Consider the following 17763-nt stretch of genomic DNA (forward strand, 5'->3'; position numbering starts at 1 on the left):
ATGTTCCTTCATTAGCATGAATACTGCATACTTGTTTATTGGGAGTCATTCGTACATACATAATCCTCATCAAGTCATCTACATTTCTCAAAAACCTAAACAATTAATGACTGCCATAGCATCAGCTGCACTTTCATGCTAATTAGTGAAAGTTAGCATGTGAACATGCCAATGCCATGCATTGAACAACATGTGTGACCCCTACATCATTGGTAACAGCATACAGAATTGATGCTTAGAGCCATAGATAACTCTGGGTGTCCTAACAGGTTGAGAAAATGGCATTGTTGATTTTCCTGTCTTCATTAACAGCAGTTAATACCCATAAATTCATTCATCAAGTACAGACAGAATGTTTGATTACAACTTTCTGGAACACGTCCCACAGACAGATACGATATACTCTAGAGGGCTAAGGAGGAAAGAAAAAAAATAAGATAGACACACTGTTTTAGATCTCAACTGAATCTAAACATTAACACTATCTTGCATTTGTGCTATTATATCTTGTCGTCTGAGCTGTGAACAGAGTTTAAAATGCTCCTCCTGAGATCCAAACACCACTCTGCCAGCGCTGGCAACTCTCACACTTCTGGCTTGCAGCAGCTTTCAAACACTGTCTCACGCTGACCAAACACATGTAATTAAATCACTGTGGCCATCAAACAGCAACAGGATCAATATGTGTTTTTCTAAACTGACAGAGGAGCTGTGCAATATTTATGCATGTGGCACAGCAGCAATAACTCCATTAATGATTTAAATCTACTGTAACATTGTGATCTTGCTGTATCCTCAATAGCTTAAATGCTTTTCTGCGCAACAAACAGGTCGGCTGCTGCACACTGCTGTCAATCCATTTTTTATTTTCAGCTGAAGTCCAAATACGATTTCCTCCGTAAAATCACATTAATTTTTTGGGCTTGTTTAGTTTTCAGTATTTTCCTGCTTAAATGTAATGATATTTTTAGCATTACCGCAAGGATGTAACATAAGAAATCGCTGGAGAAATGTATGATTGTCTTCAGAGCTTCTGAGTACATTATGCATGTGAACTTTTTTCCCTTAAATTCATTTAAATTGTTGCTTTACCTGCAACACATGAATAAAAAACTATCTAACATCTAAAGAAAAAGTTCACAGTGGTGGCATCTAGTTTGTTGCATACCAACAATCCAAATGTCGCTGAAACTCCTGCCACGCAGTGAGTGTCAACACATGCAACTGTGTTAAATTGATGAATAATGCATTGTCACTTTATTAACTACAGGTGCCAAAGTAAAGTGCTTTGAGAAAACTGCTTGTGTAGCGTAATAAAAAGGACATATATTTATTGTTTCTTAATAGAGTGCGTCTTGTTCACAATTCAGTCTGACATACCGTTGTTGCCCATGCCTTTCATCATGACCTCGGCCTGGGCGGACTCGTAACTGAAACTCCGTTCACTCGACACGTCGCTGACTGCATCAAATTCCACCTCCAGTCGGTCGGTGCTCAAACATGTCTTTATAGCAGCACCGGCCTCCTCATCCCCACCCCCCGCGTGGACCATATGCCTCGGCAGGTTGATCCTGTGTGTGTGTGAGTGTATGAGTAGGTGGTGGTTGTGTATCAGCATTGATGAGAAACAGTGTGAGGAATGAAAGAGGAAGTGTAAAATAGGAAGAGGCACAATGAAAAGCTTGCTATTACATGTAAATACAGCCCATGAAAACATGTATGTCTGAGTATTTGTCTGATGCTTTATTTATTGACTGATTTATTTCTCAAGGTCACAGACCTGAAGAAGTGGTTGTTACCCCACAGGATTCGGTCACCGTGATGAAGCTGGACTGGGCTGGTGACTGGAGAACCATTCACACATGTCCTACAGAGGAGAAACACCAAGTTTAACAAACATGAGACTATTTAATTTAATTACACTGTATATGTATTATACCTAATGAAAATATCATTAGCTAAACTGAGCATCACAGAAGACAGGAACAGTTTTGTGTCTGTTGCTGTCACTCTGCTGCAGTTCGTCAAAGCTGAGTTTCTTTTAATTGCATTTATCATTCAGAAGAATTAGTTTCTGTTTTAAATAATTTTGACCATTTTATATTATTGTTCAAGCAAAGTTGTTGCGTGGTTGCCTGTGTTTAAACAACATGTAACAGCTGAGAGCTGTGACTCTTGTTATTCCTCAAAGGTATGAAAAAAGTCTTCTTCTGGTACTGGTATCTACCTATTCCATATCAAATTCTAAGCTGGAGATTAAGTGGAGTTAGATCTAAAACAATATTTCTTCCATGTGTATGAAAAAGGTCAAAAAACAAATAGTCTGGTGGAGAGAAGCAACAAATCTTACACACTTACTTAAAGCAGCAATAAAATTTGCTCCTTAGGTATATCAGAGTAAACTGTAAACATCCATCCATTATCTAGTTATTCCTAACTAGAGTCACAGGGATCTGCTGGAGCCTATCCCAGCTCTCTTTGGGTGAAAGGCAGGGGTCCACCCTGGACAGGTCACCAGTCCATCACAGGGCCATATAGAGACAAACAACCTCACACACTCACACTCACTCCTATGGGCAATTTAGAGTCACCAATCAACCTGACATACATGTTTTTGGACTGTGGGAGGAAACCAGAGTACCTGGAGAAAACCCACACAAGCACAGGGAGAACATGCAAACTCCAGACAGAAAGGGCCCTGCTGGGTTGCGACCCTGGACCCTTCTGGCTGTGAGGCAACAGTGCTAACCACTCAGCTACTGTGCTGCCCCAAACACAACATTATTATTGCCTTAAAAAGTTCTTCTAGTAAAGTCATCAACAAATAGTTGCTTGTTTACACATTCACCAAACATGTTAATATGTTAATCTAGGTATTGTGAGTTAATTTTTCAAATCTGCTTGATCTGCTACCAAATCCTGAGGGGCATTATCTGGCTCTCCACTCCACATTATATGTTTGCTAGCAAATCAGTAATGTCCATTCTTTAGCTGAAAAGGTTGAGACCTTAGATAAGCAATTACCTGCATTTTTTCTCTGGGACTAAAAGTAGGAACCTCTTTGTAGTGAACCCAAAGACGGAATTAATATCAAATGATCTCCTTAAGTATATTTTTACAATCCCTTAAGGAATGTTTTGTTCTAAAGCTCATAACCCCATGACCTGTGAATGCAACTTCAGAAAGCAGCATGAAGTCCTGCCACCTTAACCACACACTGAATATCTAGACTCTCTTTGATCACAAACAAAAGATCACAAAAGAGTTAACACTTCTGTTCTAACTAAGAAAGCCCTTTGTGAGGGTCAGACTACCCACAACCAGCCATAAATACCTTTAAACCATTCCTGATCTCCTTCCAGATACGACCAGAAAACTTATGTGATGATACATTAACTGTTCCTGTTATATCTCTACCTCTATTGCTAAATATGTAACAAGACCTACTGAAAGCATTGCTACCAGACAATGTTAAATATAAGCTTTGTTATTGTTTTATCTAGTAGTTGTGCTTGTCGCTAATTTATGTACCTGTGTGACTTTTATGTTGCTATCGAGTTATGACTCTAATTTAATTACTGTGTGCGTTATTGAAACACTATTATGTGATCTGAAAACTTATGTATTTTAAACCCACTTGGTGATAAAAGAGAAAATACTATTCCTGTCTTAGAAAACATTCCTAAGATTTCTCAGTCTTAAAAGTCAGATTGACTTCCCTCCATCACTGGTGCTCAGACCAATGAAACTCCAACCTTTGCAGTCAGGTGACTATGAACCAATCGCCAGCAGCAAGGATTGGGCACGTTCCCAGACCAACCAGATCACCCCAATCATAATGACTGACCAGTCAGAATAATTTCCTGCCCAGCGCAGAAAACAAATAGCTGCGCAGCAAAGTTCCACCTCAAAAGTTGAGTGTGAATATCCACAAGAGGCAAAGCTCCACGGAAACCTCCACGGACCTGCCCACAGTGGGACGGCCTGAACCTGAACATCTCTTAACTACCAGTGAGGCCTCTTCTTCCTTCTAAACTGCTGTTTAGACCTCAGACTCAAATCCAAACCCAAAATTGATTTCATAATCTCTTTTTCCACCACTGAAAAATTACCTACTGTTTATACACCATTTTTAAGTTGTAACTTGTTAATCCATCCAATTTCCCTGTTCAACTTATCCTCTATTTTCCCTCCTTTGTAAATAGTAGAATAAATCTTAAATATATGACTGCATTATGGATGTTTATTTCACACAATAAACCTGTCACAGAATTAGATAACTCCCACTCAGATTAAAGACTGATAGGTATTTATTGTTTACTGACTGGTTTATCCACCATCAAAGGATCTGGTGCCCTGAAATTATGATGATCATTTATGATATTAATAATTCATAAACCAGGCATTATAAACATTATGTTCACTATAACCTTTCACATTACATGTAGTCAATCATGTGACCAATTGTCAACGTAAAATATTAATTTGCACAATTTTCAAATCTTAAATCTCTTTAACTTGAAGACTTTTCTTTAATCTCTAAGAATATCCACTGGAGTCATTTAAGAGCCCCACTTTCCCTAAATGTGGAATTATTTATTATTTAATGTTGAGTGTTTTGAGCAAGAACAATTTCGCAGTGCTAAATTGAATTAGCAGTGCACTGAGACACCCTCTGAGAAGTTACACTGTGTATGACAATCAAGAAGAAAGGATTTGCAGCATTATTTCTTCAGGCGGAGTACATACCGTGCGTTGCGGCGAGGAGTGAGCACCACACCATTGTTCTCTGTAATGTTGATAATGCAGTGCTCAGTTTGGATGGCCATCCCACACAGCTGGATGTCCTGGGAGTCAGCCGAACCCACACACGTATGATCCTGAAAGTGGGACACATCACCCAAATGAAAGATGGTCAAAAAGCACCAGTGCTGCACCAATGTATTTTCAAGAGAAAAACTGTGGGCATGTCTGAGTCTCTGCACTCTTGTGTATATCAATCAGACTCTGAGTGTGTGTCCAGTACTTTCAAATAGTAGACTAGCAGCTCATTGAGGGCAGGGTCAGCATTAAGATTGACCAGGAAATACTTGTCATCGACCACTCTGATGCCAGAAGACTGCAAGGAAATGCCCAGGCTCTCCAGCTGCCTCTGACGCTCCTACAAGAAATACACAGCCCATTTTTAATACATGAATTGATTAGTTGACTATTCTCTTTAGCTGTTCAAATAAAAAAAGCATATTGTGAAAAAAAAAAAAACAACTAAACTTTGTGAATGAATGAATTGATTTAAGTCATGCTAATTCAAGAAAAATGCAACTGACAATGTATTACATATTATCTCCTCAGCTCAACTGAATACGGGACTTGTTTGAGTGTAAGAAATCTATATTCAATATTCTGCTTATGTACTTTTTTTTGCTATTGATCACTAGGGAGGAAATTGATGGAGAGTGTATTTGTGTATGAGTCTGTCTGTTACCAGTGCAATAGCCTCAGTCTTCCTGAGTTTCTCTTCCCAGGTGACTGTCATTTCTTGGATTAGTTTCTCAGATTCCTCCAGCCGCTCCTTCAGCTCAGGAGCTTTCATAGACTGAAAGTGACACAAGCTGCATTACTCTCTCCACATATTACACAATTTCCAAAATATTAAAAAGTATTTTTACAGGCTGAACCAAGCTAAAGTAATGTGAACCTCAGCCTCAGTGAGCTGCTCCCTCAGTTTCTCCACTTCCTCTCGCAGCTCTCGTATGATCCTGGCGTTGGGATCTTCGTTGACAATGGCGTGGTTGACGATGTTCTTGGCCCTGTCTGCGTATCGTAGGGTGGACAGAGTCTCGTCATAGTTGTCTGCCGCTGGACTAATGGTGGCAACCATGGCAGTGCGACTGTTCCCTCCAAGGCTGTCCTGCATGAACAAACTTCAGTAACACTGACAAATCCAAACTTCTAAACGGACAAAAGAAGTCAGAAATCTTCCAGACCGTGTAAAACAAGGAAATTGACTACTTTGGTTCAGAGGAAGACAAGCACAAAATCTGTGATATGGTGTTTCATGAACATGCTGGGGGGAGGGGTTTCTTCAAGTCTTTGAAAGCTATCTGGAGCTAAATTAAAGGCTAATTGAAAACCCCCAAATTAATGACTCAAAACTGACAAAGCAGCCTTTTCTGACTGAGCAAAGCTAATGAAAATAACAAGCAGGACTTGAGATTTAATGGGAAAAAGTACAGAAACTACATCAGAACTTAAAGATTTTAAGGTCCAGTTTTTTAATGTAAAACTGCAAAAAAGGAAGCAGTTGTATTATTCTGAAAAACAGCACCTTTAATTCCTTGAAATATTTTAATACTGCCCAGTTCTTTGAACAAAAGTTTTGGAAATGTGATGAAGGTCACAAGGAAAACTAAAGAGCAAACTGATCACTGGTAACATAACAAAATAAAGATGAACAGAAATTATTCTCTCTGTAAAGGAGTGTGTAATAGCAAGGTCTGTTATCTGTACCTTGAGCAGCCAGGTGAGCACAGAGTCTCTGTAGGGAACAAACTTGCTCTTGTTGGTCCCTGCTCCCTGGTCAGCCAAGGCTGAGATGACTAGACCTAAAGTACTGAGAGACCTGCAGCGAAGGACAGGAAGAGTGGAGGACAGTGGGTAATTGTGAGAGATGCAGACAGGAGGAGGGAGGGAGGAGGTTATCTATGTTATATACATACATACATAAACAGAATGTAACACGGCAGAACTTAAAAAAGATTATCAAAGCAATCTTGGCTGGAAAAGGGTGATAAGATTTCAGTCAAGCTCACATGGGAGCAGCATACATTTTTTGACAGTAATATGGATTTCCAAAAAAGACCAAAACCAAGCCTATGGACTCATGATCAATAGTCCAAAACATCTAACATTAAAAAGCAGGTTTAGCCATAACACAAACACACTCCCAGGCATACTGCTGGCCATTTTATATATTTATCATAAGTAAAAATTGGATCTGCTGTAGTCACTAGTTACTTCCACATAAAATGCCAATATTCCCTCTAAAATGCAGTATGATGCATTTCTAGACAACACAGGCAATAATAGTACTATAATAACCTACCTATAGGGACCATTCTGCTGCCTTATGAGTACTTATGAAGATTGGAAGTACAGTAGCAGATTCTAATATCTTTTTACTTCTACCTCAGTAAAATATTGAATATAGCACTTCAACTTAATGGAGTATTTCTATATTGTGCTAGTACTGCATTTTCTGGAGTAAACAGTCTGAATACCTCTTCTATTACTGTTACTGTGGTGTGTGTATTGTTTTTCTGTTGACTCACTTATTGATGTTGCTGCCTTCTTTAAGTCTTTCCCCGGCAGCTCCTGTCTTTGTTGCCCGCTCACTGCCAGCTAGATCCACCAGACTCAGCTTGCTCACCTTCTCTCCAGTTGTCTATGGTGAACACAGAAACAGACATATACAGATACATCATGTTAAACTTTATTTCTAAAATTCCTCCAATTTTTGGTTCCCTATGCATTTCCTGGCTGCCTCTGCTGCACTGTCAAATAAAGGCTAAAAAGCCCAGAAACGTAGTTTTAAAAAAATCTCAAAGTGACACTGAAACTTCAGTAAAAACTAAGTGCATCTCTGTTGAATAGTGCATGTGTGTGTCTTACCCCAGACTGTATGTCCATGAGTGTGTGTGTGAGGATGATGTTGAACACAGCGTGTGATCTGCTGCTCTCTTCGTTCATGTTTGTGGCTGCCACTGTGCGAGATTTATTTCCCTCTGACATCAGAGACTCGATGTCCTGTCGGACAAGCAGACAGCACAAACAAACACATCACATCTATATCCATCTTTATGAAATGCTTTTTCTCACAGGGCAACAAAGATAATGAAAGCAAAAAAATAAAAATTAGATATAGTTCATAAAATGTGTTGCAAGTAAAACCTGCAGTACCTTGTAGCTGGTCACAGCCAAACGGGACAGACCATCCACATAAGGCCCAAAAACTTTGTGTTCTCTCACTCTCAGTGCTTGTCGACTTCTACAGAAAGAAAGAGGACTGTATAAATACTTTATCCTTTGCTCCTAGTCTGTTTAACTCAATTACAAAAATTAGAAACCGTGTTCCTCCTTCAGATCAAGATTTAGAGCCACTTAATTAGATGAAGTTAAGAATTCCAGCAGCAATCATATCATATTCATGTGAGAACAAGTCATTATATTCATCAGACATCAAATGAAAATACTACTGAGGCACTGTAACATCTCTTTTTGAAGAAGAGGTTGTTTTTCAGCAGACTGAAGCTTAATGAAATTTCTCCAGCTGGTATCAAAACAAAGCCAGAAAAAAAAACAAAGAAAGGTCCAGAGGTTCTATATGCATGCTTTACATGCAGGCAAATGAAATATGTGAGTGACTCCCTGTTTTAAACTGAGCTAGAGTAAGCAGTTCCTCACCCTTTGGGGTCGAGAAGGTCTCGGACTTTCTCATTGTAAATCTCCATGTAGGAGACCTCCACAGTGAAGCACTCTCCCTCCCGGGCCTCGTGCACAGTTCTGCTAAACAGAGAGCTGCAGAGCTGAGGGATCAGACCAGGCTGCTCCGCTGAGCCCATCATGGTATATGACTTTCCAGAGCCTGAACACATACATAAGTCCAAAAGCAAGCCAACAGTAAGCCAAGAAATCCTCATTTCCCTCCGAGCCTGTTAGCCTGTTTTTAAAGGTGCAATGTGAAAATTGTAAAAGATTCAGCGGCATCTAGTGGTGAGACTGCAGAATGCAACCTTCTGAGCACCCCTCAAACCCTCTTGTTTCCAAGCACAGGCAAGGGTAAAGTGGCCAATGCTTTAAAAGATTCCCTGTCTAAAGCCAGTGTTTGGATTATCCACTCTGGGCTACTGAAGAAATATGGCAGCACATTATGGCTGCCTTTATGAAAGGAGACCAGCTGCCTATGTAGATTTAAAAGGCTCATTAAGAAAATGCAAACGTTGGTATTTTCTGGTGATTACACACTAATGATAACATATTTATGAATACTATATTCTATTTCTTCTACTAGACTCTCCAAATATTACATATTGTACCTTCAAGGGTTTAATCGAAACATGTAGGACACCATTTCGAGCAAAACTAAGTTACTGTGAACTTGTATGGTGCCTCAGGAAACAAAAGCACATTCTGTTTCACTAGATATACAAGTCTGTTCAATACAGTACAATCAATAAAGCTTCATAAGCACATGGACATGGATTGTCTGCTTGGGTCTGACAGATTTCAATGATTTAGAGCTGTGGAAAAAAGTGAGGGATGAAAAAAAAAAGCTAAAACATAAATTAGTGCAGACCTGGAGAGTACAGCTGATGGTTCTGGGAAACAAACTTCTATTCATGGCCATAAATAAACAGATGTACCACAACATTTCTCAAGCTTTCATGCAAATTCAAAAAGGATGAATGAATATTCCAAAATAAGATGTAACAATAAGTGTTAAGAGACAGGGATTCAGAAGATTCAGCAGTACAGACTGAAACACTGAAGTGAAATAAAAACAAAACTAAATGTGAGTAAAAAAGTGAGATTTCCCAGTGTCTTTCAAGTGAATGCCAGTGTAGTTTGTTAATGTGCAAAGAAGTCCCAAATCAAAAATCACGACAGAATCCCAGAAACACAGGACGTTTTTGGATAGTTAGATGCTGTGGATAGCCAGGGGGCACTGCAATACTTAACAGAACAAAGCCATTGTTAATGTTATTAGTAAAACATTTTAGTTTCCTAGTATGGTGGGGAAAACCATCAGTGAGAGTTCATCATGCAAAACTTAAATTAGAGGGTTTTTCATTTCTTAAGTATTGGTCCATTGCCATATTCTTTCACAAGATGACTAAGCTCAGATTCTGTTACATGAACACGCAACTAAAATAACATAACTTCCATTTGCAAGCTTTGGTCTCTTGTATTTGTGCAAAACAAAAATTTCACTGCAGGGAAAACACTGCAATATTTATATTTTACTATACTTACAAAAAAAATCATGAGATAATGCCTTTAAGAAAAGTAATGAATGTCCATTTAGGATTATGCCTTTTTTTTCACATTGTGAACTGTCATACAGCACGGTGTGACTAATATTGTTACTGGTAGCTGAGTGCCACTGAAGTATTCCAGTAAGCCACACCACAGAGTACAACAGCTGGGCCCTGGAATTGACACACCTGAACACAGTGTAGCCAATATTAAAGCTGTTTGATAGATGTTTATCAAAATGTCAGCTTTGAGAAGAGTCATTTGCAGGAGCAAAAACAGTCAGCAGCCACTGCAGAAGCAAATATCAGTGTACAACAAGAAAGAAAAGGCAAACTGCCTCCTAATTACTACTGAAAAACATGAACCAACCTTGTTGAGAAAACATTTAAGTTTCTTACTGCATTGCACTATGCTTTTGTCCAAATGAATAAATAACTGATTGCACCTTCAGTGAACTTAATATTCTTTGAGTGTATAACATATAACATCGTGCTTTTATGAATAGCTCTGGTGTTGTGATTGCCAAGAGCCCATAATTCAAAGCCTGTGGGTTAAAACATTACCAGTCTGTCCATAAGCAAAGATGCAGGCATTGTAGCCCATGAAGGCGTTGTTCAGCAGACTCTCCCCAAGGCACTGGAACACTACATCCTGACCTGTGTGAACAATATTTTAACATCTTCACTTAGTTGAAATGATAAATTGTTGAAAGTTGAAATAATAAAATATATGCATAAGACAAAGTAATAGAGGAGAGGCAAATAAAAAAAAAAAATAAAGATTTAAGGAAAACTAAAACATTTTTCTGAAGTTTTACAGATAAGGACATGACACACTGTTCGCTCTCGCCTATAAAAGATAAAGAGTCACAGTTTAGGACAAACATGGTGAGCATTATGTTCAGATTCAATACACATCTAACACATTCAACTGAATTATTAATGGATTTCACACTATTAAGAACCCCTCTGGCAATGGTTTTGTTCCAGCCTTCACAATATTCAAGACCACAGAACTACTCTAGAGGTAACGCTTCATCCTGCCGTCTGAACACTTCCTTTCTTCAACTCCAAAAATAGTTCAGAATATCACGAAACATTCTGTCAGGAGATACGTTTAAGAAATGACTCATTGGGCAGTGAAGTTACAGGAGCTAAAAACAGAATGCACCAAATCAAGTGGAGTGCAAAACACAATGACACTAAAAATCTGCTAACCTGCAAACTTGTCTTTTTGAGAGTCATCCATAGACCAGAAACAGTAGTCATAGGCAAAAACCTGAGGAAAAGACCCAAGATTACCTGAGTGTAAGACTTCATGAAAAGATCACAGTTACAGACAAATTACTGAGCAATCAAACTATATCATCCATATATTAAAATAGAGTTTAGCTCTCACCTTTGGCTGATTCCTGTGGAAGACAAAGAGAAGAAGCAAAAAACATATCAAAAACTAAATTTAAACAAACACACAAGTCAACCAACTAAGCCTTTGCAAATCTTCTCTCACAGGCCTGTGGATTTAAACAGCAGAGCAAACACAGCTAACAACCTCACCATGTGAACATGCAATATTTATCTGTCCAGCCATGAAGCTTGAACAAAATCTTGAACACTTCTTGAACGTCTGGACAAAGTGAAAACAATTTTGCAATGAAAGCTTGAACAATTGTTACATTGAGGCCTTTTTTATTATTCACATGAAGTCAGCTGGGTCTCACTTTAATTTGACACAGATTCACACATTCAAAGCTGGAAGATGTCCAGGTGGTAGCTGCTAACAGAGGGGACATTTTATTTTTGTCCTTTAGACAGTCTGGGGAGTCACTGACATTTTAGTTACAAGCCTGCCTCTCCAAGCTGTGGACCAGTGGTTTCTCGGGGGGGGGGGGGGGTCATAGGCTAATTCTCGTAGATTACATGTCTCTGATATACTATAGGGCCCAATCTAAGAATTGTTTTCCTTATTGGTGAACATGTCATTTTCCCCCCCTTATCATCATGCTTAACAGTTTAGTCTATAAAACAGGCTATGGCAAAAAATGTCAAAAACCCAAAAGATATTCAATATGAAATTACATAACACAGAGAAATGCAGCAGGTATGCAAAGTGGAAAAGGCAGAACTACAAAATATTAAGTTGAATCATTTTCCTTTGATCAAATAAATGACTGACTAAACAAATTTTTCATACATAAAACAGCTACACGGTGCATAGGTTGGGTTACAGGCTGCTACATTCAAGAGAAGGTTTCTTTTATATGTCTGTGCCCAGGACCCATCATCATGCTTGATTGAAATATTGAACCATCACAAGAATGTCCTTCAGACACTGATCTGGGGTTTGCACATACTGCATGTGTCACTGGATAAGTACCGACTCATTAGAATGAACAAAATGTCAATGCTGTGATTTGCTGTCTCCAAACAAATAATTGACGTCCGGTGGCTGTTCTGTGGCAGTTCAGAAATCTGCAACAAACAATTCCACAGAAACAGCAGAGCCAGCAGGGCAAAGGAGGGAGAGTTTCAAGGATACAGAGTCAAAGGTGTTTTAATCATAGAGAAGCTTAAAAAGCTGTCAAGGTGACTAATCCTCTTTGGCTCATTGTGAATCAAGTGGGAACGTGACCTCCAGTGGGACTAAGAACCTCAGAGCCTCCGAGTGTCCCTGAGAACACAGGCCAATCCTAATTCTCTAAAGAGTCCTTACCAGAGCATTTTATAACACATTCACTGTGTTTTTGTTTCATCCCACTGCAGCCAACAATAGTATCTCATGCATCAGTCAGCAAACACATCACCACATTCCAGCAAGCAGATGTCAAATTTAATTATGAGACATGTTCCAAGTTCCAGTGCAGCACTGTTCTGTTGTCCATCACCAGTATAGCATTTGTACTAGAAGTACAAGTTACAAGCTAGAAGTCTAGTTTAGCATAAAGATTTAAGGTAAGTTAATGATTATGTTCATTCAACATTAAAGCTTTAATGCTTGTAATGCCCCTCAGAACTGATCCTAATACTTACTGTCACTTTATAAGAACAAACATGCATTTTAAAAAAATGTTTTTATAATAAATATTTATGTGTTAACAACAAATCACGTGAATAGGTTTACATGATTTCACTGCCCCCAAGTGGCACAAAAAAAAAAATCAGTTATAGCAGTTTTCAATCTGGATTTAGATGTTAACTGCCCTCCTTTCTGCTCATTACATGGATTCTTTCTCAGCAGGTTCTAATTTAGCAGGTTGATTGCAGAGGCTGTCAAGCATTGAGTGTGATACTTGTTCAGTCTATAAGCCTGCCCTTGAGCAAGGACATCTAACCACTACGTAGCATTAGAAGGCTACTCCAGAGAGGGAGTAAAAACCAGCTCCGACAAAAAGCACAATAAAAAAGAAGACGAAGACTGGATTCTGAATTTTCAAGCAGTCCAAATTTTTAAACACGTCTCTATGCAACCATTTAAAATGAAGAGATAATGACAAAAATACCTTTTGGCAAATCTATTTTGGCTAGAAAAATGTGTAGAGTAAGTTTGATTTATTTGGTATGGTATATGGTTTATTTGGATAAAATAAACCATCCTTAAACAAAGGCACCCAGGCTTCAGGGAAGCCTCATTTTGAGCAAAAAACACATTCTTCACTCAGGCACAAATATCAATTTGAAGTTAAAGGAAGTTAAAAAGGCAGCAAGTTTATTCATGACCAAACACATGGGGGGCTGTAATAAAACAAGGCCTTCCTATGTGAGACTTGGCTAATCCATGAAAGAGCAACATTAAATCCTGTCCTCTCCTGGGCTAGCGAGGACATTCCTGAGATAACTGGCAGGGCCTCGTAGCTCCAAGGAGTTACTAAGGAGGAGGAGGAGGAAGGCAGGTCAGCAAGTCTATGACCAGCAACACACAGACCTACAAAACTTGAACTTCCCAGACTTTAGCAGTTTGGATAACATAGCACCCTTCTGTGGGGATATTTCAAATACCATACAGATCAGTTCTCAAAGCGAGGATATAAACAAACAACTCTTCAAAGTACAAGCCAAATTAGATATAATTAATTAATATTAAATATTTCAGAAACAATTTGAGGTCTGCTTACAGCATGTGTTGTTTTATAACCCTGCTGACTAATTTGTAGGCCCTAAATTATGAAAGCAACAAAGTTTTTTAAATCTCTGCCACCTCGAGGGTCTGACAGCCCCTGCTGTATTGCTAGTTGCAGCAAGGGTGTTGTAACATATTAATGCCCCTTCGGGCTCATGCTGCAGTTCAGTTAAACCTGTCAGACAGCAAGCTGACACAGCAAAAACCTTGTAGAACTAGCTGGCCTGTGACTCCCACTGCACACAAAGCTTTCTGTAAGACAGTTTATACAGATGGTCATAACAGAATAGAATTTACAAGGAAACTAATCAAGAGCCCTTGATACAAAAACTAATGCTCTCCAGTTGGAACTGTTACTGAATGCTCAAAGTCAGGTTGCTTCCTCCTTTTCTGCATCTGTATGACCCTGTGCTGTTCTGCTACAAGTGTCTGTGTTGCACTAAGCCTGTAAAACCTGTTCACAATTAGCACCAAAGGGAAAACATACAGTACCATTAATGAAGCATGTCAGGGCAGAGGGAACACACACAGATACACTTGCATAAAAAAATGCATAAGACAACTACAAAATATGAGACTCTGTCCAGAAAGACAAAGATTCATGCTTTCTTGTCTGCAGGGGATTGCCCTGAGGAATATTAACTGACTCACGTAACATGAGAAGGGGCCAAACCATTCAGAGACCATCTACCTGCACTGCTCTGGCACTGCCTGGCTGACTGCTTCAGGAGGAGAGAGGACAATGAGCTGCTTTGTCAAAACCAAACACATGTTGTACTCACAACACTATGTACTGCACTGATTGAACTAAAATCATAATATTAAATAGATTTTCACATTGACTGCATGCAAAATTTTAGTTACAGTAAACTCTGAATCGTGAACCTGAGAGGGATTGAGCTGGAACAGACACACCTTGTGTAAAGAGAGTAATGATGCAGGAAACACAAAGGAGGAGGAGGAAGAAATGAAACGACTAACAGAAGGACAATGGGTGGGGTGAGGGTTGGAGCTAAGCTTTTTCCAAGCAACTGGGTGCTAACCAGACAGTCAGGGTGTCCAATCCTGGTCCTCGAGAGCCACTGTCCTGCTTATTTTCTAACTATCCCTGGTCTACCCACTGCTGATTACCTGGATCAAGTGTGTTCAGTCCATCTCAGGGTGGAAGTGAAGGAAGATGAAGTGATATGGTATACCCAAACTTCTGATTGGCTGAACACATCTGATCAAGGTAATGAGTAGTGGGTAGGTCAGAGATAGATGGAAAACAAGCAGGACAGTGGCCCTGGAGGACCAGGATAGGCCACCCCTGGGTTAGGCTCTCTATAAACTAAGAGATCTTGAGGGAATTCAGTTGATGCACATTATGCATTGAAAATATTGCATGTGTTATACATTAAAATAGGGCAAAACATTAACCAAGCATTGCACAGAACCAGGTTCTGTTATAGGTAGAGCTATCTGATTGTTTCCATCCCCTGAGGTACTTGTTTAATGAAATGATTCATTCCAAATTGTGGAGAAAAAGGAAAAAGATAACCATAAAAATGTAAAGCAATAAGGTGGGAGGACTATGGAAGAATATTAACTTCTTTCTGCACATTATTATTCTTCATTTTATTAAAAAACTACCTTCATGTTATTGTTGTGTACGTCACAATGAAGCTATAAATCCCAAGTAAATAAGTAAAGTTTATTTCTATAGAACATTTCTAGATCAGAACCTCATACTGAGTGGATGCCTGGTCGTGCAGGGTATGGTATTTGATGGGAGAAAGTAGAATATAATAACCACTGACCCGCATGACTCAATTTTCAAATGTTGAATGTTTGTGTAATAATGTGATGATAAAAGGATAAAGTAGCATGTGAAACTTTGCTGTTTACCTGGGATCTCCTTTGCTCATGTTAGTGATGGCTGGATGCAGAACTGTCTGGTTCCCCTTCATCTCCACCACACATTTGGATTTTAGGTCTTTTTCTAGATTCAAACAGAAAACATGTGCTTTTTTTCTACAATCAGTAACAGGTGAACTGAGCTTGATGCAGTGACCCACATCTAAACAAAAGACTTTTGCAAAAGACCATCATAAAGTACTGATTAAATTGTTTAAACATCTATGTGCGGTTCATCATAACTTTACTTTACAGTCACTGGCACGGCTCTTGTTGCAGAATAACAGGTGGCAAACAGCGTGTGTGTGCCAGGTCCTCGTGATTGCAACACAAACAGGCCAAATGGAAAGGGAGGAAATAGTTCTATGAAAGATGATTCATACAGGACTTGCCTGTGCAAACATTATGACTAGTTCATTAGTCCCTGAACAAGAAGTAAGGAAAAGCTGGGTCAAACCTTCTCTTCCTCATTCCTACCTATAGTAGAAGTCTTTAAAGGCGGGGACAGTGCTAAAAAAATCCAATCAGAGCAGGAATTTAGGCACATATGTCATGAGATTTGTTTTGCAGCAGTTGTTAGAGGTGTTTAGGCCTGTGACAGTCCATTAAACATGTCAATGTAGGTGCATTATAGTCCGTTTTCAGCGTCTCCATTTTTTTTATTTCTACTCCCACAGCAAGAGTAAGGCAAAACAGACCCTTTTAGAGGAGTAAATTACAGGAATGAAGCCTCGTCTGTCTGTGAAAAAATACAAACCGAAAGAGAGCACCAAGACAGATATGACATGCTGGAGTTCATAAGTCCAATTAGAAACTACTAAAAACACAAGCTCTGTGCTCACCTCTCCTGTTCATTGGTCGCACACGAACAGCGACCTTTACATTGGAGTCACCGCGGCTGTTGTCATCCATGGTGCCACCTGACCTGTGGATGATGCACGAGGGGTCAGGGGGGACCCAGTAATTTTCTGAAAGTATTGAAAATAAACCTTAAACACGTCGAGATTCCAACTTTTCCGAGTGACACCTGAACACATCCATTTGTTTTGGGACCGCAGCTTTAACGTGAGACATTAAACTCCATAAATAAAGTCAGCCATTGACTCTTTACTGTTAATCGATATATAATTATATTTAACACGAATAGTGTCACTGTAAAATCTAATAAAGGTATAACATGCTAAAGTATGAATTGTAAGAGCAGTGAACAAACCGTAGTTTCCCTGTCTGCCTGCTACAGGACCTTACAGTGCACTCAGCAGCGGCTAGCAGGAGACGCTAACGAGGAGGAAACAAACAATGTTTAGTGTTTACAGGTAAACCTGACCCCAGTGCACTGACGGTTACGAAGAAAAACTGAGAAGTCTAGAAAACGCTTACTGTAGCCCGCAGCTCATAGTCTCGGCTCTACCACCTGTTGCTCCCGCAGAGTCCCGCAGCTGAAGGGATTTGCGGCGAGATTTACTGAGCTTCCTCACGCGCTCTGGTCTGCACACGCTCGCGCCGCGGTGCTGAGAGGGAAGTGCGCGCCGCAGCGTCCATCCACATACATTACAGGTCTGTGCTTTACGTCCCTGTTAAGAAAACCTGGCTCAAATACCCCCGGTGTGAGAAAAAACAAACTGATACAGTGGCGATAAAGCTGTGACGACGTTTTACCACCGGAGCTTTATACGTTTATCAGTTATACGTTTAATACTGGAAAAGTCGCCTTTG

At 39.5% G+C, this 17763-nt stretch overlaps 1 protein-coding gene across 3 annotated transcripts in view; it reads right to left on the reverse strand.

Moving 5' to 3' along the window:
• The window catches only part of LOC113137179 (kinesin-like protein KIF13B), a 33023-nt gene extending 15368 nt beyond the window's left edge, over window positions 1-17655 (reverse strand). The window contains exons 1-18 of one of the 3 annotated variants that reach the window (XM_026318646.2): window positions 17428-17655; window positions 17261-17325; window positions 16890-16972; window positions 16039-16132; window positions 11434-11446; window positions 11253-11313; window positions 10599-10691; window positions 8464-8644; window positions 7960-8047; window positions 7672-7806; window positions 7332-7444; window positions 6511-6622; window positions 5699-5911; window positions 5486-5596; window positions 5027-5161; window positions 4750-4880; window positions 1781-1867; window positions 1381-1571 (exon numbers count right to left, since the gene is read on the reverse strand). In XM_026318646.2, the coding sequence (XP_026174431.1) occupies window positions 1381-1571; window positions 1781-1867; window positions 4750-4880; window positions 5027-5161; window positions 5486-5596; window positions 5699-5911; window positions 6511-6622; window positions 7332-7444; window positions 7672-7806; window positions 7960-8047; window positions 8464-8644; window positions 10599-10691; window positions 11253-11313; window positions 11434-11446; window positions 16039-16132; window positions 16890-16959 (1828 nt within the window). In that variant the 5' untranslated portion in view covers window positions 16960-16972; window positions 17261-17325; window positions 17428-17655. Of the gene's footprint in view, window positions 1-1380; window positions 1572-1780; window positions 1868-4749; window positions 4881-5026; window positions 5162-5485; window positions 5597-5698; window positions 5912-6510; window positions 6623-7331; window positions 7445-7671; window positions 7807-7959; window positions 8048-8463; window positions 8645-10598; window positions 10692-11252; window positions 11314-11433; window positions 11447-16038; window positions 16133-16889; window positions 17016-17260; window positions 17326-17427 lie in introns of all 3 variants that reach the window. The other 2 variants (XM_026318645.2, XM_026318647.2) reach the window with 2 other exon arrangements.
• Between the last annotated feature and the right edge of the window lie 108 nt (window positions 17656-17763).

This window comes from Mastacembelus armatus, chromosome 24, assembly GCF_900324485.2.
Source record: "Mastacembelus armatus chromosome 24, fMasArm1.2, whole genome shotgun sequence".
NCBI lineage: Eukaryota > Metazoa > Chordata > Actinopteri > Synbranchiformes > Mastacembelidae > Mastacembelus > Mastacembelus armatus.